This window comes from Sminthopsis crassicaudata, chromosome 5 (genome assembly GCF_048593235.1).
Source record: "Sminthopsis crassicaudata isolate SCR6 chromosome 5, ASM4859323v1, whole genome shotgun sequence".
Lineage (NCBI taxonomy): Eukaryota > Metazoa > Chordata > Mammalia > Dasyuromorphia > Dasyuridae > Sminthopsis > Sminthopsis crassicaudata.
The window spans coordinates 85,107,918-85,135,060 of NC_133621.1; the positions used below are offsets into that span (position 1 = coordinate 85,107,918).

The 27,143-nt window shown below is 32.1% G+C and overlaps 1 protein-coding gene across 1 annotated transcript in view; it reads right to left on the reverse strand.

Annotated features, from left to right (window-relative positions):
* RBM33 (RNA binding motif protein 33) overlaps positions 1-27,143 on the reverse strand; it is a 168,167-nt gene that overhangs the window by 64,389 nt on the left and 76,635 nt on the right. Inside the window, 5 exon segments of the mRNA XM_074267326.1 lie at positions 1,036-1,323; positions 3,824-4,258; positions 5,136-5,479; positions 6,122-6,254; positions 26,059-26,117. Coding sequence (XP_074123427.1) covers positions 1,036-1,323; positions 3,824-4,258; positions 5,136-5,479; positions 6,122-6,254; positions 26,059-26,117 — 1,259 coding nt within the window.

Genomic DNA, 27,143 nt, shown 5'->3' on the forward strand with positions numbered 1-27,143 from the left:
GTCAGCCCCTTCATATTAAGCAAATTCAAAAAAATTCCCTAAATCACCCTATCTTCTCCTAATGCATCTCTGTAAATAAATTGGCAAGAAAAATTAAATTCACAGGATATATCAGATTACAAAATTTAGAATTTTTTTGCTTATTCATTTTATACTATTTATTCCTTTTGTATATAATAGTTATGCATTACATAGCTACATAAATATCACCAATAAATTTTTTTATCCAGTAACTAATTAGTGGCCAAAACCATTATCAGGTATAACAATACACAAAAATAAGAAATAAAAACCAACTGTACAAATATACGAATCCAATGGAACATTTATCCACAGATGAAAAGTGTACTATCTGATTTGATCTAAAGTGATTCAAAAGAATTACAAGCTTGGAGAAGGTGAAGCTAGAGAATATTTCACCAATTCACTTCCAATTATAAGAGTCAGGAAAGAAATGTACATGAGATGAGGTTGAACTAGATTAGGTTTCTGAAGCTCCTTCCAGTTTTCCCATTGATGATCCTCTAACTTTAAAAAAAAAAAAAATTCATGGAGCATTTGAATAAAGGAGGGAACTGCCAAATTGAGTACATGATAGCTTTCCAAACAAGGGTACATATTGAAAAGAGATCTGGTTGTAGAAGTAAGCCTTCCCAGAGGAGCAGAAAAGACAGCTTAAAGGTTTAGACCTCAGCCAAAAATGACAGGAAGCCATGAATGTCTTAGAATGAGTGGCGCAGTCAAAGCTATGCATATATTCACTTTGCTTTCACAGAACCATTCCTAGAGATATCAATGTGAAAACTGAATATGCAGTATACAGGAAAATAGTAAAGATAATAAATTAGCCCTCATGGTGATTAGTACACCTTAATGGATACAAGGAAAGGAAAGGACTAACTCATTTCGACAAAAGGAAAATGCAGGAAAAAGTGACAGGATCTTTTTGTGGAAAGCAAGACAGTGAAGAACTAACATATATGAATATAAGGTTTTGGTTTGACAGGTAGAAATGTATTAAAACAACAGCCTTACCTCTGGTTCTGTTTTTACTTCTACTTTAGCTTGAACCACAGGACTGACTGGTTTAACTTTCATTTCAGTCTTTCCCTGTGGAGTTCTGGCACCTACAACAGATCTTGAAGGGGGTGGGGTGCTTGCAATTGGTTTCACTTGTGCTGCAGGTGTAGTAGAGCAACGGTTGTTACTCATTTCTATAACATGGGATGGTGCTATTGGTAATTCACGCAAATTGCTATTTCTTGGAGCAGTTGGCTGCATTTGCTGAATTGGCCGCTTGACAACATTCTGTGAAGCTGCACTCTGTCATAAGAAAAAAAGATAACTACTAATCAGAAGTAGGTACTAGGAAAAAAACGTACATAAGTAAGAAAACAATACTACAATCAGGTTAATTCTCCTAATCCCCAACCCCTCTGTTTATACTATTATTTACCCAAAACTTTTGAAATCTCTGTCCTAATGAAGTACATAAATATTTTGTAATTCTATGCAAGGGATTTCCAGCTACCTTTTTAAAAACTTATACAGTAGCAGCTGACAGCTGAAACAATAGAGACAATGGTAACCAGTGTCAGACCAGCCAGTAGAGACATTATCAATAATAGGCTCATACTTGTACCCAAATTGGAAAAGCCAATTTGTCAGCATAAAATATGTGATTTAATATTCATTTAGTATGAAAAAGAAAGTTGACTATCACAAGAGATGAACCTCATTGATGGATAAATATTTTAATAAAAATGGAACTCATGGGCAAAAAACAAACACAAACATGTGGTAGACAAGGTAATTTTCCAAGAAGGTATGTCTCTTAGAAGAGAAAAAGCATTCCAAAAGATGGCTACAGAGCCCACAACACTCATAAGCATGGCCTAAACCATATTAAAATATAATTTAGAGGAGCAGCTAGGCGGCACAGTGGATAGAGCACCAGCCCTGAAGTCTGGAGGACCTGAGTTCAAATGTGATCTCTGACCCTTAACATTTCCTAGCTGTGTGACCCTGGGCAAGTCACTTAACCCCAATTGCCACAGCAAAAATAAATAAATAAAATATAATTGAGAAATATTTAACAATATACAGCCTGCAGGGATGCTTTTAGACAGCATAGTGCCCTTCTCCCCAGTTTCTATTTGAGTTTGACAGCAATGCTTCAAAGCAACATTTCTTAAACTAAAGGTCTAGACTCTAAAGTTTGGCCAACAGTAAAGGCATCAAATATTCCACCAAGATTTAATTCTTTATGCAAAAATAAATAAGCAACCTATCTCATTAGTATGCAAATTTGCTTTTGTGTTTAATAAATAACAAAAGTATGTGCATACCAAAGAAATGTTTTCAAACAAATTTCTTTAGAATTTCTTGTCAATAAATGTTTGACTTGAATGTTTATTTTATATACCTATATACACAGGGTCAAATAAAAATTTTTCAGACAAAAAAGGGTCATGAGCAGAAAAAGTATAAGAAGTCCCATACTTTTAATGACATATCTTAGAATGGAAATACACACAGACAAGATGCACACACGCGCACACACACACACACACACACACACACACACACACACACACACACACACACACCCTTCCCTCACTAGAGTACAGGATATTGAAGACAGAAAGTGGGAAAAGTCATATCTTAGCAAAAGGATTATATTTTAGAGGGTGGTACTATATGTGCAGTGTGAGAGTCCCAGAATCTGAATTGAATCCCATTTCTTGCTTGTTACCCATGAGGCCCTTTCAAAAATCACCACCTCCCTTGGTCTTAAGTTTCCTTCTCTGCAAAATGAAGTCCATTTAATCTCTCTATCTTTGATCTTAATAATGACAATGACAAAGGTCATATAAATTAGAAATGTTTCCAGAAGATTCCTGAGGGAGATGGGAAACTGAAATAGCATTTTTTAACCAATAAGAACAGGAATAAAAAATTTCATTCTCTATATTGGTATTTTCAGTGCCTACCACAGTGTAAATGCTTAAGAGCTATTAAGCTCTGAGATGATTCAGTTTGCATGTTTTACACATAAAACTTATGAAATCTCCCACCGTTTTAAAAAAGTTATGGAGCATAACAATCATTCTTCCCATTAGAGTCCCATAACATTCACCAAGGGGATAAAAGAATAGCTTTTCAATAGTAGTCACAAAAGCTAATTTCTTCCTGAAATAAGGATTATTAATACTCATCTTTTTACTTACAAGAAGAGACCAAAGTAGTAAATTTTCAAAACTATAAGCCTTAAACAAAAGTGGAGACCATCTAAAAAGTATATAAGTATTTTAACATGTTTAACATGTATTGGACTACCTCCCAGCTAGGGGAGAAGGTGGAGGGAAGGAGAGGAAATTTTGGAACAAAAGGATTTGTAAGGGTCAATGATGGAAAGACTAACCATGCATATGTTTTGTAAATAAAAAGCTTTAATTAAAAAAAAAAAAAGAAGAAAAAAGTATGTAACAGTTTCCTAATACTCTTTTTTTTTTGTATCCCTCCCTATATGTATAGCCATTCTTTTAAAAAATCTGAAGCTGAAATAAGAAAACAAGTATAAAAATATTGATTTTTCTTCAGAAAGCGTGTATGTGTTGCATTTGCATCCCCACATATAATAAACATATACAAACATACGTGCATGTGCATGTACATACATAGCTGAAGCCATTAAGTTTCCTAAATATTATCAATGAGAATATTGGGGGGGGGGGGAGAAGGAGGAGGAACTTAGGAGAAATATAATAAAAGTCTGGATAACGATGATTTAAAAGCACTCAAAATATTGATTTATACTTACATGTCTTGGACCCTGTCGCTGAGGGCACTGCATTCTATTGTTATTTTGCTGGGGCTGAGAAGTCTGCATGTGAGGCCTAAATGGTGGCTGAGACATGGGCATCAGAGGTGGTGGTGGGACAGAAAGGTGGTGGTGATGCTGATGCTGAGGCTGATGCTGCTGAGGTTGGTGCTGAGGCTGGTGTGGTGGTTGGTGCTGAGGTTGGTGCTGGGGTTGATGTTGGGGCTGGTGTGGAGGCTGATGCTGGGGTGGAGGCTGATGTGGAGGTTGGTGAGGAGGTTGGTGTTGGGGTTGAAGCGGGGGCTGGTGTTGGGGCTGATGCTGATGATGTTGTGGTTGATGCTGGGGCTGTTGTTGTTGATGTTGGGGCTGCTGCTGCTGTTGAGGCTGAGGCTGGGGTTGATGTGGTGGTGGTAATGGCGGATGCAAGGGTCCCTTCATAATTCAATGAGAAAAAGAAAAAAAATTAAGATATATATTTGCATTTATTTTACTCTAACATCAATTTCTTAGAAAAATCCAATCTTTGGGGGACAAATTTTAGATGGTCCTAATGAAGTTTCATTTTAAGATCTTCATTGATGATTATAATATATTCTCCTTTATGCTAGAGTATAACCTTAAAATTTAATAATAATTATCCCTACTTTAATATTACTAAAACTTGGTTCTCTAAGATAAATTCCATTCTTCAATATAAATGTGCTTGTTGAATCTATAAAATGTGTTGAGTTTGAACTCATATAAAACCAAAAATATCATATCTCATTTTTATGGTGAACTTGAAGGAAAAAAAGATTCTTCGGTCAAAAAGGCCCTATAAAGACAGGGCACTATATCACATTCAAGATTCATTTTTATCAGCAGAGGGCACTCAAGACTTTCAAATAGTAATATTAAGTGAACAGCATTATCGACATTTCTTATCCAGAATATATACAAATCTTTCCAGTATATCCTTTAGAAGAGTAATTTTAAATAATTTCACAATCCTCTCAGAATGAATTTTAAAAATCATTACAATGGTGAAAATACAAAAATGTCTAATTTAATTAGTAGTAATATAAAATCATAACATTAATTTGTTCATTTCCCAAAGAAGGTCATTGCTTTTGATTTTCAAATATTACTGTCACAAGTTAAATTATAAGGACTTAGACTATATTTATAAAGTCCAGCAAATAAGGTATTAATAAGATTATTAAGCTAATCATCATTTTCTCAATGGCTACAACAAGATATAATACAGCTCTAAATGTCAGATTTGCCAATTTTTTATTTAAATGAAATCAGTTTTATTCACCTTCCATACCTGCATGTTAGGCTGTGTGTGTGTTGGAAGAAATGGCTGTCCTGGGCCAGGTAAAAATGGTTGTCTAGGAGGAATGAAAGGCCGTGTATTTGCGGAGCCTGGTTGGTTGAAGTGAAGAATCCCCACCGGACCTGGAGGTTGAATGTTTGGTCTTACAGGCCTTTCTCTGGGAAATACTGGTTGCTGTCCCTGTTGATTAAATGCTGGTCCAGGCTGAGTAAAAGGTAAGGGATTCTGGGTAGGAACAGGATGACTGCTATTAAGAATCGTGGGAGGTGGTGGTGGTGGAGGGGGACTTCGTTGCTCAAACAAAGGATGGCTCGGGAACCTTGGTTCTCCTGAAACTGAATATTAAAAACATTATCTTCTTGAAAGAGAATATGAATTTTTTAATATCATTTTGAGATGAAACTGAATCAGGTTAACTATTACTGATAGGGTGAAAGTTCAACTCAGACGCAAAGAACATAAATTTTATCCCTTTCCGACCAAATCATATTACTGAATATGTTCTTCTTTTAAAATAACAGGTATAAACCAATTAAATTCAAATATATAGCTTGACATGTTACTGTAATTACTTTTCTTTTACTTTTTCTTTAAAGGTTCTATGTTGCCTTGGGTAGTACTTCATTTTTTCCTGTTGATATATTTGAATGCTTATAATCCTTGGATGGAAACGAAAATTCATTTTAAAAATATAAGCAAAGTGAACAATTATTAAATATTTTCTATCTATTCATCCCTTTCTTGTTCAACATCTTTTAAATTCCAGACCAATATAAAACTCTCCTCAACTGATGCTGTTGGAATAAGACTGAATGTCCATGATATTAAAAAAAAAAAAAAAAAAAAATCCCACATGCCTGGTGGAACTGGATTAAAACAATATATATCTATAAGTACCAAATTTAATATTATGAACAAAACTAGTAGACTTATATTAACAAAGTTATTTGAAATCACGTAATTCCTTCTTAATATACCTCCTAAGAAGAAATGGTCTCTGTCCTGAGGAGGTGGTGGGGCTCTCCATTGGTCCTGGAGAGGAAGCCGTGGGGGCTGGTTGAAACTTGTAGGAACAGGCCCAGGAGTATGTTGTGGAAATTCTGGAGGAACCTAGTAAGCAAAACATCAAAAAAAAATAAAAAAAAAAAAAAATAATAACCAAGTTATGAAAATTTCTGAGATATTCACACAGAATATAAAGTTTTTCCCTGAAAATATTAATTGATTTATTAGTTATTTTTGATATTCTACATAAATAGGCAATCAAAATGGGAAATGCCTCTATATTAAATAGTACATCTAGAAGTGAATTCAATGTTTTAATAACATAGTTGTATATATCACTATATGTACCACATGCTATTTTCCCCAAGCTTTATTGAAATCTATGCAATTATTGACCACCTTTCCCATTAAAAAGCTGGATGTCTACTTTAGAAAATGCACCTGATATTTATCTGCTTAACTTTGCCATCTATTTGGTCAACCCTAAGCTACAGAAATGAAGCAGCTTTAGTTTAAAGGGGGAAAAAAATCGATTTGTAGAATAATTAAAAATATTCAATAAAACGATATGACTATTTTTGAAAATGTTTATAATTTCTAAAAACCAAATTACTCTAAACATTTAATAACCAATACAAAATGGTTTGACTGACAATAACAATAACAGCTAAGATAGCATACCAAACATTTTATATGTGTATATTATCTCAGTTGGTCCTCATAACAAACTTTTAAGGCAGTTATTATTCTTATCATCTCATTTTAAGGATGAGAAAACAGAGGTTCAAGGTGGTTAAATGACCTGCCCCATTGGTTACATATTTAGTAAGTTAAGGGAAAAAGCTCTTTTAAATAATTAAAAGCTACTAAGAATATTATTTATATTCAGACTTATTAAGCCATTAGAACTGGAAGACTTAAAGATCCTCTAGTCACAACTGCTTCATGTTAGTCAGCAGAGCCTGCAGGACATACATGTAAACAAATAAGTAAAAATATGATAATTTCAGAAGGAAGAGACTACTAAGTGGAGTAACAATGAAGGTGCATTTTGAATAAAGCTTGGAAAACTAAGAGATAAGAGGACAGTACATTTCAGGTAGCAGGGCCATTTCACCCATGCCAAAAAGTGGAGTCAGGAGATGGAATGACAAATTTGAGGGAAAGGGTATTGGCCAATTTGGCTAGGAGGCACAGTATGTGAATGGTGATAATAAGGAATACATCAGAATAGGCAAGCTGGAGAAAGCTGAGGAGTTTGCATTTAATTCTAGAAGAAACAGTAATTCTGAAGATTACTGAACAGACAAGTGATTTGGTCAATCTTGTGCTTTAAGATAGACTCCAACTCCCTTCTGAAATACCGTATTTTTTTTTTTTTTTAAATAGGCTGGGGTTAAGTGACTTGCCCAGGGTCACACAGCTAGGAAGCATTAAGTGTCTGAGACCAGATTTGAACTCGGGTCCTCCTGAATTCAGGGCTGGTGCTCTATCCACTGTGCCACCTAGCTGCCCCCTGAAATACTGTATTTTTAAAATAAAGAGCTCCCATGTAATTTCAGGATGGCAAATAAATCAGTAGAAATGAATATTAGTAGCTAAAGATGAAAAGAACTTTACAAATGAGAATATACACTTACCTATAAAATTTTTCACCTCTAACATGTTATTTAATAAAATTACTTAATAAAAATTGAAGACTACAAAACACCTTGCTATGCTTTTTATATAATATTTCATAAATCACAATTTTATTTTGATTAGAATACACTGGGGAAAAAAAACAAGATTGCTTCACTATCTCTTGCTAAATATCTACTGGGAATTTCAAGTCCAATTTGTACTCACCTTTCTTCTGCCACTAATGAAGTCTTTATTCTACAACTGAAACTCTTCTGGTTCTTATAATTAATTCATCAAGTGCATTTACATATATATATACACACACACACACATATGCATACAAATGTATATGTTCATGTATACATATCAATAAACAATGAGTAAATTCTTATTTATATAAAGAATAAATTTTGTAATTCATCTGCATATTTATGTACAGAAAATAAACCATCATAATTTAATCATTTAAATTATATAGTGACAAGTCAGAAAGATATTAAACATCAAAACTGATATGCCAACTAAGACTGATTCTAAAGAAATAGAACTCTTTCCTTCATGTCATGCTGTATCTCTAAATTTCTTCCTTGGCCCATTTTCCTTCTACAATATTAACCCTTCTCTTATTATCTAGTAACTCCCTTTTACTTTATAACACACCTTGGTCTCTATCTCCTTAAGAAACTTTCATTTAGCTCTACCCTTTTCTCAAAGCTTTAAGCCACTTCCTCTCTTCCCTCTTACAGTCAAAAGTCTTTAAAAAAAAACAACCCAACACCAAAAACAATCTACACTTACTGCCTCAAGGGCAAAAACTGCTTCTTCTTTTTTTTTTTAATTGTTAGAAGCATTTAATACAGTGTGAATCTCTCTTTCCCCCTGATCCCTCCTCTCTTCCCTCTCTTCTCTCTACAAAGCACAAAAGCTTGAGATGAGTCTTACTGAATTATACTACTTCCAAACAATGCAATTCAATTGCTATAGTGTCAAATGCCTAAATCTGACTAAAATAAACTGGGGAGAAAACTAAAACAAAGCTCAGTAACTTCATTGTGTCTTTCGAATCAACTGTCTATCTGCAAAACTTCAATTTGTAGATCTAAAAAGTCTAGATACATGCATGCTCATTTATTTGTTTACTTATTTATTTAGGGTAGAAGTTACATGTTATTGATAAGTTAATGGATCTAGTTAAAAATTGTTTATTACTATTCTGATCTAAAAAAAATTAGGAGTCTACTAATATGCCAGAGGACTCTGTCTATATCTTTTTTTATTTTTTTTTTTTAAGTTTCCCTTAGTCCCTCAACATCATTCTCCATTAGCTATTCATTTGCTCTTTCTAGTTTGTGATGAGGTAGTCCTTCTCTTGGTTTAGTCCACCCCACCCCACCCCTTTATGTTTCTGTTTTTGATCCCTTTTCCCCTACTATTTCTTCCAAGAGCTTGCTATTTTGATCACTGCTTCACACAAACACCCTTCAATTTTCATTTTTTTGTCTATTAAATCCAAATCTCCCAACATCCTGACCACCTTTGCATGGTTCCTATAATTCTCTCAAAGTTAACACCTTACATTTTTCTCCTCTGTTAAATATCTAACCTCCTAGAAAAGCTATTTATATTCATTGTCATTTCCTCTGTTCCTTCTGACTTTGATTTCTAGTTTTGCCACTAATGTGAAACTACTTTCTATGCTTATGAACAGAGAGCAGTCTTTTTTCTTAGTTATCATTTTTCTTGATCTCTGGCATTATTTGACATTGTTGATCATTTCCTCCCTCATTTACTCTCTCCTTTCTGGATTTTCATTAGACTGCTCATTCCAGTTCTTCTCCTTGTCTAACAACTCCTTAATCTCCTTTGCTAGATTATCATCCATGTCTCATACTAATAAAGGCAGGTGGATTCCAAGCCCAGTTGGGAAAGGTTCAAATATGGGTGTGTGTCTCTCTCTCTCTCTCTCTCTCTCTCTCTCTCTCTCTCTCTCTCTCTCTCTCTCTCTCTCTCTCTCTCTCTCTCTCTCTCATTTCATGAGCTCAATCACATCTCATTTCATGAGCTCAATCCCGACAAAATGGCCATCAATTTGATTCTCACACTGGACATTCTTAACTCCTTCCTTTTACCTCATGTTTTCTTTCAAAGTATCAGAAAATAACCACTGCTTCACTCTAGTCATCTGGTTTTAAAATTTTAATTCCCTCAATATCCTTTGAGGACATTAAGCTTTTATGGGAATACTTTTTTCTTTTTCCCTTGTTAGAATGTTACCAAAACATATTCATATAGTTTCGTTTAGTTGCTCAAATAAGCCTACTTTTATAAGTTTTTCTGGAGTCCTTCGTATTCAAAGGTCCTTCTATAGTCTTTTTATCTGGAATACTCGAATATCATCTAGTATAATTATAATCTTTTTTATTGCCCTCTGGGATTATACACAGCTTTGCATTAAATTATTCTTATTTTTAAGCTGAGATCTTTTTTTTTTTCTCATATTGGTTTTTCAATGTGACTATTAAACTACGAAGCTAATAAAGAGAATCCCAACAACTTTTCTGTAGATCCTGACATTTCCTTGTTACTTTATTTCTTTCTGGATGCTTCCAATATTTTTTCGGTGGTAATGAATTCCAGATTTTGGTTATGCTATTCTTAGTACTCTTCAACTTGTAATTCTTTCCAGAAAACTGGTGAATTTTTACTATCTTATTATCTTTTAGTTTTATTATTATTACTGTTACTATCATATTGTCCTCTGATTTTAAGGGACCTGAGCAGTTTTCACTTATAATTTCTTAACAGAGTAAGCAGCCTTAAAAAAAAAAAAAAAAAATTCATAGATTTTAGAATCCAAAAATTACATTGCCTTTGTTTTCTATGTCATTTTAAAAATAACAAATATCTTACATTTTCTGTTGTTGTTACAATCTTCTGATTTTGTTGTGATAGTCTGTCTTTTGAATCGCTGATCTGTTTGGTCTCGTCTGATTTTCTTGTGTGGGTTTTATTAATTTATCTTCTATGCTATTAATTCTCCTTTCAATTCTTTCTTTAAAAGCTTTATTTCATTTCCCCCCCTCCTGATGTATTTCTCCTAGATATTTACGTAGTCTTAACGGAAAATCCACTTTTTCCTTAGGGACTCTATAGTTATTGAGTCAATTTTTAAGGGATTTTTAGACTTATAATTTTTTTAAAATAATGATTAGTATTTCCTCTTGTTTTGTTCATGTCTCCAGTTTTATTTCCTAAATTGGGATTTAATACTTTTCTGCTGATCTTTTACTCAATTCCCTTTTCACCCTATATATACAACCACAAGTCTTCCCCTAGTCAAAAAACTCCAACAGCTCTCTATTACCTCTAAGAGCCTAATTTGGACCCTTAAAAGCCTTTAATGATCTGGCCCCAACTCATCAACAGTTTGTGTGACATTACTCCCTTTCATACACTCTACAAGGCAACCAACTTAGCTCCCTTCCTTTTCTCTCAAGGGCATGTCCTTTCAAATCTGTGTCTTTGCACTATCCCTATGACCAGAATGTATTCCTTCTTCCTCTCTACATTTAGAACTTCAGATGAATCTTATCTCATGGGTTACCTTCTTTAGGAAACCTTTTCTAATCTCTTAAATGTTAGTAGTTTGTGATCTTTGACTTTTATATGTCTTCTCCTTCCTTCCCTCCCTTCCTCTGTGAGGATGGAAGCTACCTTAGAACAGGAATTATTTTTCATTTTGCCTTTGTATATTCAACATTTTGAACAAACTATAGATGATTCATAAATGCATGTTACATTAGCTTGTTCCATGAATGATTGAGAAAAGTGGGAGGGATATCTAATATGATAACTCAAGATCAAGTTTCAAGATACTTGTGTCAGGTTGAAATGCTGGGGTAAAATCAATAATCTAAAATTTCACAGGAGGAAATGTAAAGTTCTATATTTAACTATTAAAATTCAACAGTCAAAGAATAAGGCAAGTAATTTATATGTAAAAGAATAAGGCAAGTAATTTATATGTACAAAGCCATGAGTATTTCAGTTAACTTTGTAATTAGTAATATAATGAAGTTGTTTAAAAAGTTCGCTAACAATATCAGGCTCCATTATACTAAAAGTAGTATTTAAATTATGAAAAATAATGGTGGATCAGTTATGATCTCGGGTCTAGGAGAAAAGTGAATAATAAAGTTGAGATATTTAGAAAGGTACTGAATAATCTAGTGACCAGAATACAAGATGTCTGAGTTTCAGAAATCAAAATCAAACTTGATGATGAGTTGAACACCCTCTGAGGCAGGAAGACTTTAGGATTTCCTTGCTTTTGAAAAAGAATGGTCTCAAGATATGGGTGGAGACAAATATGTACAAGTATCTAGAATGGCCAATATAATTCTAAATTATCCAAAATAACATTAGAGGTGTGTGGAGTGTGGGTATGTGTGTGGAGGATAGGAGGGTGGGGAGGGTGTATGGTGGTTGTAGGTAGACTTCTTACTCAAAATGACAATTTTAGGTTATCAAAGCAATGCTACTCTATGCAAAAGAGCAGTTCCTAACTTGTAATGACACTTCCTAAAATTCATTTAAATTCTCCCCTAAAAAGTGAAGAAAAAACATATCTACATCAGTTTCATGAAAAAAGTGATATGCCTTACAGAAAATTTTTATAAAATGCTTACAAAAGTGGGTAAACAATTACTCATGATAAAAGCACTGATGAACAGACAGTGGAGTTATTTACTCATTTGTATATATACAATAATTTTTTTTTCATAAATTACATTCAACTTCTATTTCTGCACGTGACAAACCTGCATTCATTTCACTTATTTGATAAAATAGATAATAAAAATCCACAATAATGACAAAGATGTCAAGTAGCCAACAGATTCATTCAGCTTCTCCAAATTTTTTCATTTTGAAGTAAATAACAAAACCACCTCGCTCAAGGTAAACACCAAGATGAGAAGCAGAAAGATAAGCAGGAAGAGAGCAAGTAATACTATAGCTGTCACATGTAATTTCCAAGATTATGAAATCAATTTACTAGAAATGTCGTCAATAACAAGAACCTAAGTGTTCTGATGCCCAGTGTTGTGCAATGCCACAATGCCAGGTTAATGACAGACATAAAGACTGTATTCAAATGAAAAACAAGATAGTTGCCTCAATTAGAACATCTTTTCAGGCCCTGATAAAAATTCCCAAACCTAAAAAGAAGCCAAGATGACAGGCGAACAGGCAGACATGAAACAACCAAACTTGGACTCTTTGCCATATGGTTCCTTTGCCACTTTTAGTTTCAGCTCCTCTCTCATAAAGATACCAATAAGCAGTGAAATATCCACAAGGCAGAGAGTATCAGGAAGATGTAAAAATCAGTAAAATGAAATGCTTTACTTCTGAATTAAACAATTGCTTATAATAAAACCTGACTGCTAAAAACAAGTTCAAAGAGACTTTCAGTATTCACAAACAAACAAAAATAAAATCATTTGAATAGATTTTTTAAAACAATGCTAATTTCTGTAAAATGAGTAATAAATTAGTGTGTTATATTCGGAGAATCCAGTTCTGTCCTTCAGGATTTTTAACTAGGCTCCAGGGCAAATCCAAATTCATATGAAATAAGCCACACAATTTTAATGTCTGCAAAGAGCTGAAATTTTAAAGGTAATTCTTAAAGTTGCCTAGCATAAAACTCAATTTCTATAAATTCAAAGGATATAGATTTGAGGCAAATCTACTGGAATTTGAATTTGAGAATCTGGACTACTTGGATTTTTCAACCACAGTCTTTCCGCTGTATAAAGATTTACTTAGCACTGTTTGAAAAATATTAAAATGGATAATTAGGTTAAGATTTTTATAAGATAATTAAGCCTAAAGAAAAACATGAGTGTTAGAGGTCTGTAAAGGTTCCATTAAGTGAGGAAAAAACCTAATATATATTAAAATATGAAAAGAAGAATTTTGATGGCTTTTAAGATATAGTCAACATTCATATGTATGCACACACACACATACATGTATATGCATATAAAAGTGCTGAATAACTCATGGATCATCAGAACATGAAAAGATGATTTGGGAAGAGATCAAAAAAACTAAAATTCCAAAAAATGAAATATTTATGGTCCAAAATACATTTCAGTTCATTCAAAGAGGAGTACTTAAAAATGTCTATAGAATTAGTAAGCATTCAAATAATCTCTCAGCAAATCCCAGCAGTCTGTAGAAACCCAAGCAGTAATATACTTTTGTGGCAGTCTGAGATTTTTATTAAAAACTAATGGTGTCCCTCTCGTTCTCTCTAAAATGTCATTTAGCTACTTTAGCAACAACTAGTTTTGAGAAAAGGATGAGAAGGATGAGGAGATTTTCCTCAGATTTAACCTTGAAGGTAAATTTTTTAAAAATTAGCACGACTTTTATGTACAAAGGAGAAGGAGCCACTCAAGTTTTTCTTGTTAAATTTTACCTTATCTATAATGAGAAAGTTTTTCTTTGGGGGAGGGGGACTTGAAGTAAACTCTCTAATGGAAGGAACTGAAAGCAACTATAAGAGGGGGTCCTATAAAAGGTTAAGTATGAGATCTCATGTGTCCAATATAGTGAAAGCTTTTGCATTAGGGCACCTAATCACTAAAATGAAGTCAGAGAATTCATAAATAATTACAATTTTCATTAAATAACTAAAGTTAAGCCCCATTCTTTAGATAACCCCAGAGCTATGTGACCTCTTGGGGAAATTTAGATATCAACTAAAAGATAAATGTTATACAAGTACATGCACACTGGAGAGGAGGCAGAAAGAGAAAAAAAGAAACACGAAAGGAGACAGGGAGGGCTATCCCTTACAGTGCATTTAGAAGAGAGAAAAACTGGTTCAAACTATTCCAGCAGCCATGGATGAAACAGAAAAGCAGATGAAAGAAAATTCAACTGGGCGTTGCCTAACTGCAGAAGAAGAGGAAAACATTATTATGATTTGGAATGCTAGAGAATTCAACTCTTTGAATTAGTTTGTCCTCTGGTTGCACCTATAGAAAGAAAAAAGCCTGTCATAAATTAGAAAGTTTTTAATTGGCAATTAATCTGGAACTAAGTTGGGCATCATACCAAGAGAATTACAGAATAAAACCTGACTTCTACAAATTTATAACCTGAAATGTGAATAGAGTACAGTCAATAATATACATTTTTAAACAGAATAAAAAACTTTAAATTACATAAATGAATTTAAACAGTATAGCACTATATTAGTAACATAATATAATTAGTGTTTGCTGTCTTGTTACTTTATCATTACATTGAATGACTATATAAGCAAACTATTAATAGTGCAGTTACGTAACTATAAAATCAGATGGAAATCAAAAACAATAACCACTGGGAGTTTCAGGTCCAGATTAGGTGGGTCAAATTAAACAGTTATCTGATTAATATGGAAAGGCTTCCCAAAAGGACAGGATTTCAAAAGCTCATGACTTTAAAGAAATGGCTTTGCAAGATAGATGGCAAAGTATACAAAATACATCACTGGAGAAAACTTAAGATAATAGTATATTATCCAGAAGGATTTTAAGCAATCAAATGAAGAATTTGTGTTTTGGCACCCCTTTGGGAATATTATTTTGTTAGTTGTAGGGAAGACAGATTAGGAAGGGGACTATATGTAAAGAAACAATTAGGGACTGATTAGGTGAAAAGAGGTGAGGAGGGCCTGAATTAGGGTAGTAGTCGCATGAACAGAGAAAAAGAACTGAATTGTAGAGATCTTGTGGAGGAAGAATTAACAAGATGTAGTAAAAGATGTAGGAGAGTGCAGGGGAGGAAAAATAAAGAGCCAAAGATGGTTCCAAGACTAGTTGCCTGGAAGAGTAGAGGCATTTTCAACAAAATCAGAGAAGTTTTTAAGAGGCATGGATTGAGGAGGCAATATAAAGTTCCTTTTTAGGGATACTATGTTTGAGAAATCCAATAGAAATCCCAGTTAAGATTTCCAATGTTGAAATTAAAATTCAGGAATATCAGATATGCATCTATAAAATCTATGATAACTGAACTCTTGGAAGCTGATAAAATCTTCAAGAAAGGCCTTAAGGAGAGTGAAGAATGTCCCAGTTATACAGCTAGTAAGTGGCAGATACAGGATTAGGAACCATTTTTTTTCCGACTCTGAACTGTTCAAAGCTTTTTGTCCTAACATATTTACAAGTTTCCTATGGCAAACTTATCTTTATGTTAAAAAGTGTGAGATTAGCAATCTAAATACTAGTCAAAATGCAACCATCATAAACTTTTCTTATTTAATACGTGCGAGGCATAACTACATAGAATTTGATATTTATTATTTGATAATTATTTCTATGAAAACTATAATGCAATTATTTTTTACAGTTCATCACATAGTCACAAATACTTCCTTCAATATGACTTTTATACACTTAAGCAATCCTGCCTCCTAATAGAACTTAAGAGATGGCTCCTTTAATCCTTTCAAAAAATTGTATTATTTTGCATTTTCTTTTTATCCCTTTAAATATCCTTCCTAGTTAAGAAATTAACATTCTCTCATATAATTCTTATACAAATTGTACTTTTACTTTTCTACATCTCTTGTTAATTACATGATTTTATCTATAATAATCTATTCATAAGGTGCTGATAACTTTGGTTGCCAACCCCCACCCCCACCAAAAAAAGAGGAAAACTCTGCATAAATTGCTTAGCACAAAGTTAATCTTATAATACAAGGCATAAAGAGGATCTAAAGGCTATTATATGACTTATCAGCTTTCCTGAAAGGGTCACTCTGTACACTTCCATAAGACTAATTAAATACCTTAACAATGTCATTGAAACTTCATGAATCTTTCAATAAATTACAGCCTTCCTCTACAACATGTTTTCATTTATTAATCTAACTTAAAATGCAAAGTGCTATATAAGAAACCTCTCCACAGTTAAGTAGGGCCACTCAGTTAATGCTGATTATATGGTTTAAATGCAAAGAATAATGATCCCTGTAACCAATGACACAATTAAAACTATCACAATCTTTCAAGAGATGTTAATCCTCTTATTTCAACAATGACCACAGTTTTGCTTTTTTAAAAATCTTTCTCTAAAAACCTATTTTGGAAGATATTTACAACTCATAAGGCAAGAAGGATAGCTGTACATGGGATAGTTCTAGAAACTTAAAAATAGATAGGTACCAGCCAATTTTAGTCTTCATACTATAACTAAAATTGTTAAATGGATTGACAGTTCATAAATGAGCACAATACTGATACCACAGGCTATCTTATAAGGGCTCTTATAAGATTCTTATACTACTTATACAACTCTTATAAGGGCTCCACTAAGGACTGAAATGTAATTTGATAATAGAAAAATGCTGGCTAGCAAATACACAAAGTCATCTTTGTTTTCATTAAGTGTTACATATATATGCTTATCAATGACAGCTTACTTCATACATGCTAAAACTGATATTCAATGCTTAAGCAATTTTATTCTAGTCACAAATTTCTCGTACAATTAAGATTCATAGTATCAGATCTAATCTTACTTCTAGCCATTTCACTAAAGTAGTTTATAATTAATCCAGTCTTCAGATAGTCTTCATTAGAAATACACATTGTCATAACGCTCACTACAATAAATAGAAATATAAAAACTATTTGAGGTTTTAGAAAATTCTATTTATTTTCAGGATTATAGAAACTAAAGGTTTTCAGGAAACTGCTTGTAAAGAATTTATGACATTACTGGCTATTTCAAAGAGAATTTGATTTGACATAGGAGGTAATGTTAAGTTCAAAATTAACTTCAATTCTAAGTTATAGCCTAAATGAAAAGCATTTTTACTAGAAGAGGGGGAAAAAAAAGCAGAGGTAGCCAGCAAAGTAGTAGGTTGTAGTCAGAAAAGACCACAAGGTTGTCTTTAAATCTTCTATAAAGAAGAAAAGATCAGTGATTTTATTTGTGTAGCCACTGATAAAAAAATCACAACTTACTACCATTCCTCGACACTGCCACTATCTTGGTACAGGCCTCATCATATCATCCCTGGACTACTGCAGTAGTCTGGCTGGTGAGTCAGCCAGCCTCAAGTCTCTTCTCACTCTAATTCATCTTGAGCTACCAAAACAATGTTCTTAAAAATGAAGTTTTAATTATGCCACCCCTCTTCATCTCTGCCTTCTGGCTTCATTGGCTTCCTTCAAGTCTCAGCTAAAATCTGCTCTTCTACAGGATGCCTTTACCAATCTTTTAAATTCTAGTTCCTCCCTTCTATTAATTATTTCCAATTTATCTTGAATATAATTTTTTTGGTACATAGTTGTTAGTATATTGTTACTTGACAGCAGGCAGTGTCACCTGCCTTTCTCTGTATCCTTAAGCCTTTCACACAGTGCTGAGGCATAGTACCATTAGTTATTGAGTAACCCAAAACCTACGACGTGACATCCAGTAATCTGGCGATGAACCTCTCCCAACTTCACTGGGCTAATTCTCAGGAAAGATACAAATACATAAATCTACAGATATATTCAAGCTTGCTCTGACCTGCAGAACTCAGTGCTGCTTTTGAGAATTCTAGGCCATTTCCACACTACACATAGATATTAAAATTCAATTTTCATCAACATCTTCCCCTAAAAAAAAATGCAAAATAATTACATATTTTGGTGCTTCACCAATTTGAATTTAAATTTATTACTTCCTTCCATAATACAAAATTAAACATCAGCTCACATAAATAGCTCTACAATAAAGGTATTATGCACATAGATTGGAGAAAGATACATATCTTTACATATAATATACAAAATATGTATATACATATCCAAAAAAAAGTTCTAAATCCAATCCAGAAAGTGTATCAAAAATGAACTCCCATGCATGCTCCTTCCTTACTAATTCCACTAATCCTTCCCTATATAACCTTGAATAAAATATTGGTAATATTTCTAACATGAATCACCAAATTATCATCTGGAGAGAAAGATACAATATGATTATTTATGGTTAAAAAACAAGAAACCATATTTATCATCAGAATTCTTGCTTATTTAGTTTGTGTAGTTTTTGCTTTAGTGTTATATATGTATGTATATTTTTGTGATAATCTGCAAATTAGCACCAACAATTTCAATGTGTTTGGAAGTATATATGCAACTGTTATGGCAGGTAAGCCAACTGGACAACAAGGCAAGAAAATGGAAGTTATTGATGACTAAAAATATTTAATCTACTAATTAAATGAATTAGTAACTAAACTAACTAAATAACTAAACCAATATTTAAAGTAAATAAAGTCAGGTTACCATTAAAGAAAGCATGAGTTTCTAGGCCAGAATTTTTCAAAGATGATCAGGAACCAAAAAAACTCACCCCAAAATAATATCCAACAACAATTACCTCAAAAACCAAACAAAGCAACCAAAGACACTCAATGCAGCAGGACTGAGAAAAGATAAAAAACACTATTACATTATTAGTTACTATGAATTTGTCTGTTATGGATATCAATTTTGAATTATGCCAAAAGAGTGACAAACTATTCGTGTACATTTTATTCAGCATTCCCATTACAGGGACAATACCCCCCAAAAAATCAAAAGAAAAATAAAGTTCTAATATGTAAAATATTATTAAAAAGCAGAATTCTTTGATATATTAAGCAACTGAAATAAAGTTGATGCCCATCATCTGAGGAATGGCTGAAAAGATTACTATATATTAATATTAGTATTGAGTAATAAGACAAGATTTCAGAAAAACATAGAAAAACTATATAAACTGATGTACAGAGAAACAAGCAGAAACAAGAGAGGGAGATGGGTACTGCCTGGACTTCAGGTACAACTGTTATATAGAATTTTTAGACCAGGAAACAAGCTTTATTGATGAAGATGTTACTGATAGGATAATGAATAGGATAATGATGTACCCAAGTTGACATGGCCAGCAAGTGTCAGAGATTGAACTTAAACTCAGGGCCTTCTAAGGTCAGATCTCCATCCATTACCCAGCTTCAGGAGAATTAAGAAAATAAATAGCATGACAATAACGCAAATTAAAAGATGCCAGTTAGAAGGAAAATCCCCAATAGTAGAAAAACCACTGGAGGTGTCAGAAAACATATAGTGAAATGTACATTCCTTCTCACAACAGAAAAAGGAGAGAATAGTGTGTGTGTGTGTGTGTGTGTGTGTGTGTGTGTGTGTGGGTGGGTGTGTGGGTGTGTATACACACATACACACACATATATGATAAATTGAAGGGGCTTGCTTAATTGTTTTTCTTTGTTTCCAGAAACAGTTCAATCTGGGAAGTAGGAAGGGAAGATAACTGTGACACGAAGACAAAAAACACAACTAAAAGGTATTCAATAAAGATAGTCCATTTCAGGATTACAAAATGTTTGAAAACCTCCAAACTATGTTTAGATGAATTTTTTTAAACTTTTTTCTTTATAAAAGATATGGTAAGGAAAGAAGTCACATTTAGGCTAAAATTAATAAATTGTCATATAATGGAGGCATTTAAGATATTCAAAATATTGCCCATTAGGTGGAAAAGGAAAAAAAGTTGCTACTGTTTATATAAAATGAAAAGCCTTGACCATATTTAAGCAGTTGTATTTCTCTATCTTTTAAATAATTATAAATCGGTAACATGATTGATATAAGTTGTGTATTTAATAACAATAATTATCTGGGTTAAAAACATGTTATGTAATTTTCTTTGTACAGTGCTGCCAGAAACTTGCTTTAAAAATCTATGAGATTTCTGATCAATACCCATATTTATACATAATCAATATGTATAATTTGATGATACTTAGATAATACTTCAGGTACTTTGGGGAGAGAGTATTTGCAATTTATTACTTGTTTTATATAAACCTTAAATATTTTCACAGGTTATTATAAATGTTTATTTAAACATAGCATTGCTACTACTTGTGGGGCATGTTATAGAGAGAATTCTTTTTGTGTATGAATTGAAGTAAACTGACACTCAATCTTCCAATTTCAAATTTTGCAATTATGTAGTTTTAAGCTAAAGATTAAAGCTATAATACAAAACCTTAGTCTAAGAATATAATTTTAAAATCAGAATTTAAGAGTTCTAATATTATTTTACAAGCAACTGGGCTAACACACTATAAAAACATATTTATTTATTTGGGTTACTAAGGAAATGAGTTGTTTTTTTTTTTTTTTCCTTGATGCTATGAATCATGGGGCAAGGTATTCTGGTAAAACAGCAAGTAAAGTTAAAGGGTTAGTGAATTTTAGAAACCATCTTATTTAATAGCTGTTACCATAGTGTTTAGCTGCTGCTGTTCCTGCTGCAGATGGGAATTCATTGATATGATTAAATTTGATGGTATGATAATATATGGTAATCGTGATTAATCAGAAACCCACTAGCAAATGGAGGATGTTGGGCATTATGTCACCTGCATTTTAAACTGCATTCCTTCCATGCCAGCCTGACAATATCTGACAGCTGGAGGGATATCATACTACATCTGCTTACTACTACTTATACTTCACATAGGAAAAAAATGCCCATCATTCCTTTGCTGTCTTTAATACTATAATTATTGGGCTTTGTAGACAAATAGTGAAAACACCAAGTGTTCCAAAAGAAAGCATTTTTTTCTCACTATAATACATCCTCAATTCACATCTGCAAAGACCATAATCTGAAAGAAAGGTAATTTGATGCAGCAGTCTCATTCAAACATGATTTGCATGAAATGCCTTATAAAGCACAATCCAAAGAATGTCAATCAACACCACCTGATACCATGTACCCTGCTAAATGAAAACAAAATACATTAAAAACTACCTGTGATTTGCTACTGCTACACAGTAAATAGAAAATTTCATTTAATGGTACTATTACAAATAGTAAGGCCAAAGCCAAACAGAGTAACTTAAAAATCAAGTGCACGATAGCATCATTCCTATATCTAGTATTTCAGTGTTTTAAACAAACACACCATTCTGACACTTTTCAGAGGCCAAATTTTTTTATCTTTAAGTGAGCCACTGGCCAATTTTTTTTATTTTCAACTGGACCACTCTTTTTCAAAGGATAATCAATGATTTGAAGAGATGTTAAAAGATGACAGCCAATTTGCTTGAAAACATCATCACTTAAAATCATGAGATTTTACTATTTGTACGCAATATAAAGGGAACAAGAATTAATCTACGAACTCAAAACTTAAAATGTTACTTTGTAAGCCTTCTATGATAGTTTCAAGTAGCAAGTTTTAATATAACCTTTGGTCAAAGATGTAACAATAACAGGAAAGAGGGGACCTAAGTTTTAATTAAAAAATGATAAGTTAATGAAATAGATGGAAAAACCTGAATTTATAAATTTATTGTTTTGTTTAAACAAAGAACACTCCTTGGAAATGAAAACAAAACTCACATAGAAATGAAAATAGATGTTTACTAATGTTAAGGCAATTCAAAATAATTAGCAAAATATAAAACGGGTCTGGGAAATGAGATTTCAAAGCTTAAGTGTCTGATATAGCACATTTTAACCCTCAGGGGAATATGCTAGCTGCCTAAGCCAATCAGCCATGTTAAGAATCTGTTATTTAAATAACTGAAGTACATCTATGCTATCCCAAAAAGATTCAAGTCCCTGATAGTATGTCTGAAAACATTAAATGATGGACAAAAAGATAAGAGCACAAGGGTGATGCATCTATTCTCTTAGTCCATTTATTTTGTGGCAAAATGTTAGGTTGTCCTAGGTCCTTCTGGTCATGGTTATTTAAATATGCATCTACTCAGAATAAAAGTATGTGTATAAATAAGAAAATACTTGAGTCTCTGAGTCCTTTAAATGTTACAGTCCCAGAACAGAATACGGGGAAGTCATAATAAAATTCCAGCAGAAGGACAAAGATCTGGTAAAGAAAACTCCCATGATCTCTAGGCATTCATTTCTCAAATATAATTTTGTTCTTTCAGACCACTTGCATATTTATTCAAACTCCTAAATTTCTATTTTAAATTTTCATACAATTTAGTTTTATGGTCAACAGAACTAAAACAGAATCTGGTTTTAATATTTCAAAGTATTTTAAATAAACTTGCAATTTTAACTTCAATGGTAGCTATTCCTAAGTAAACAGCATAAATACAAGCATAAATGATAATACTGATGATTTAGTGAACTTTTTTTCTTTGTATTTTGATAATTTACTTAAACACAATTAGTTCCCCATACAATCCAATGTATTTTATTTTATATATACATTCAAGAGCATTATTCTGAGAAATGTAGAAGCTTCATGAGACTATCAAATAGTTCCATGAGACAAAAAAAGGCTAAGAAAGGCTTATAAAGTATTTTCCTTTTCAACCACCCCAGTGAAAAATTGTAAAAATATTATTATCTTCATTTATAGATTTAAAAAAGTTAAGTGATTTACTCATGATCTCACAACAAGCAAATTTGTCTCAGACATTCTTTGAATCCAAGTATCCTGCCTGCCAAGACCAGAAGTACATATATTACGTCACAATGACTCCTCAATCTCAATTCCTTTACTCCTTCAAATGAATATAACTCATTCTTATTACTAGAAGTTACTACTCATGATGTGCACTGATAATTTTACAATAATTATCAAACTAATATTCCACATTATAATCTTAGGATATATACTTTTTAAAAAAGAAAGTTACTATAATTACATCAATGTTATTTTGTGGCATTCACTTATTTTAAAATAACTGTTATTAAAAGAACAAATGTTAAACATATACCTATGTTTAAAATATATTGTATGTTAATTTTACATTTATTTGCTGGTCCTTAAAATAATAAACATATATTTGAACACTTAAAGGATAACAATAAAAACAAAATGTTTCCTCTCAATTCAATCTGTTTACTACTTGTTACCTATAGGCAACAAAAGATAACAGCTTTTGCATATAAGTGTTATGCTTTGAACAATAGCTAAGTTAAAAGTAACTCCAAAATCATGTTTTTATAATGCAAACTAGTTTTAATTGATCATAAAGACTAAACTTAGGCTAACCATCTAACAATACAAAAGAACTATCCTCTGATTTCTCAGTGTATCTAATTTTTATCTTTGCATAAAAAGAACTTTTGTGAAGTGAAACATACCCAATACTAACAACTGTGCAATATCAATTCTCTATAATTTCATTCCAAGCGAGAGTTAATTGTATGTAACTAATTTCACTTTATTTGAAGCTACACTTTGATTTAAAAATATCTTTAAAATGTTGTGAACTAGGATTCATAACATCAATCAAATCAAGTTTAGTAATAGTGGAAAGAAAATGAATATAACCCCCCCCCAAAAAAAAGTCCATTAGGAAAAAGGGGAAATTCATAACCATAATAAAAGTATTTTTCCTTTCCATACAATATTCTGAATGTCATTTTGAAAATATTTCATCTTCAATATAATGAAACAGGTATCAGATATAATTACTTTTGTTTAAAAAAATGAGCAACTGAGGTAAGGAGAACCTGACTTAACCTGAAGACCGTTTTCCCTGCTTAAGAGATCAAAGTTAGGATAGGCAATACCTCCTAAATATTACTAAATATCTCCAATAAAAGCTATAATGTATTATCACTCAATTTTCTAAATCACTAGGGAAGCACATCCTAATCGAGAAAAAATTAAAAATCATTTGAGAGTGCTTTTTAAGAAGAAAACAATTTGCATATTCAGAATACAATAAATCAAAAAAATAAAATAAAATAAAAAAGCCAAATGTCTCACAAAATGTAGACTATTAACTGTATCTGAATTTTTCCCTCCAATTTATCATGTAAATTTATTCAAGTACAGTTGGAAAAACTACAAATTTTCAAAACTGAAAGTGACTATCCTAATTTTATAGTTGCTAAAAACACATTTTTACAAGGATATCAATTACAAAACTGACATGTTTATTCCATTTAGAATTTCTTGTTCATTTTTAATTTCAGCTTATATCATGTTATTGCTGTAATGAGAATGAAATAAACATGAAAGCTAGTTCAATAAGTTTTGATACAAATCATAAGCTTTTTCATACAGAAATACTAGTAAAGTACTTAGAAATGCTCAAAATATTTCTGCTTTTCAATAAGCTAACTTTCAAACCCATTCTTCAGAAGAAATATAACCTACAATTTAAATCACAGAAATATTTACTCCAGTCATATAGCCCCCTGATTTATTTTTTAAAAAAAGTTAATAAATTATTTGAAGGACAAATACTTTTTTCTTTGCTTCTTTTCATTACTTGAAGCATCAAATTTTTTTACTGTTTGGTTGATCAGTTTTAAGAATTGTCAGTATTTCACAAATATTATTATAGTAAAAAATTCTCTAAATTACCAAGAGTGATTATTTGAGTAATATTAATAGTAAATGAAAAGAATAAATAATAAAACAATCACAATTATTCTGAAATAATAGCTCATATTTACACAGCACTTTTTAGTTTAAAAACTACTAGATAATTGCATTCTTTTTTGATATGTTATACTTACAAACAGTAGTAAAGTTATTTCCTTTTTCTGTGTACATTTATAATTTAGTATGTATTTAAAAGATCAATATTTATATTTTAGGATTTTTTTCTGGTCAACATAATCACATATCTATATATTTTTACTTGTTATAAACTCATAATTACAATTATAATAAAAGCTTTATAAAACCCTCTACAGCAAACTCAAGGAAATATTTTTTTCCAAAAAACCATTTATGTCAATAAAGTGAAAGAAACTATGGAATAGTTCTGAAATGTATTTTTAAAATTATTTTTTTTAATGTCATCAAATCAAGTGACTGGGAATCTTATTTTGTTGTTGTTCCAGAAAAACAATTTGTTAAGTTCCACATACACGACAACCTTTAATAATGGAAGGATCTTTGCACTTAATACAAGGAGGCAATAATAAAATAAAAATCTATATTCTTTAAACTAAAATGCGTTTGAACTTCTCACTGGTGACTCTGATCCAACAATTTTACAGTTAAACAAAATTAATTCTGCTCTCAAAAATCCATTGACCTTAAGCTTTTAACAAACATTTTCAACTGCACAGATTATTGTCAATATTTACAAATCCTTAAAATTATATTTAGCTGAAGCCACTTTTATTTGCTATATTAATATTTCTTTGCAAATGTATGCTTATCCATATCACAGCAGTAGTACCAGCTGCTACTCACTGGGAATCTCTGGGGTCCTACAGCAGGTCTGGGCTGGCTGGGTACTGGTAACAACGGCACTAAAAGAAGAAAAACACCTTTCATTGAGAATTTGTTTCGGTTAACAATGGTAGCTATCTGAATAATACAATTTACTAAACAGGTAAAAAGTTGAGGCTTAATCCAAATTTTTGAGCTCCCTATCTCCCCCCCACACACATATCCCTGTATTTTTTTTAAAAGCCTACCACTATTTTAAAATATAAAGAAATTTAGATTTCACTAGTCAAATACTTTTTTTTCCCCAGAGATGAGTCATTTCATGTCTATTTTTTTCAAATAAGTAAAGCTAAAAAAACCCAAAAGAATCTTAAATCAGAGAGGAAAAAGGAAACCAAATTACAATAGAAATGATTTTTATATGGAAGTCTACTGATTAGAAAGTATCCTATATTTTACTCCATTTAAAAATAGACTAATATAAATTGATATATAAATTGAGCTAACATTTGTTAAATCTTTTTTATGAAAACAAAGCAAAATCCAGTAACACAAGAAATTTTGCAAACAAGTTCTAGTCTAAATTTCACCCAGAAAGTAGTAGTATTATTTGGGGAAACCAGAAAATCAAGAAAAAATAAATCTGAAAAATACAATGATTAAAGATATTAGAGGAAAAAAATTAAATTTTAAGTAAATGACCTCCCCACATAAATTACTTAGGGAATCCAGCACATTATACTTCTTACTTATCAAAAAGATTCCATAGTTCAAACTTAAAAGAGCTACTAGACTACTTAAGCCAGTCTTTGAGAATCTGACTCAAAAAGGTTCCCTCCTTTTAAAATAAGATTTGCAGCCAGAAAAAATTTAAGAGAATGGGAGTGGCAGAAGAGTGAGAAAAGGAGGAGAGGGCAGGAGGGTCATTTCTCACAAGAAAGTAATATGCAGAACTTTGAATTTTAATGTCAATAGATTAACCTGGAATATCTTTTTCTTTTCTCTTTTACCTAACTAAATACCCTTTTAACATATGCTTACTCTATCTGAGAAGTAAAGGTAGGTGGCATAGTAGACAAAGCACCCAAACCTGGAGTCAGGAAAAC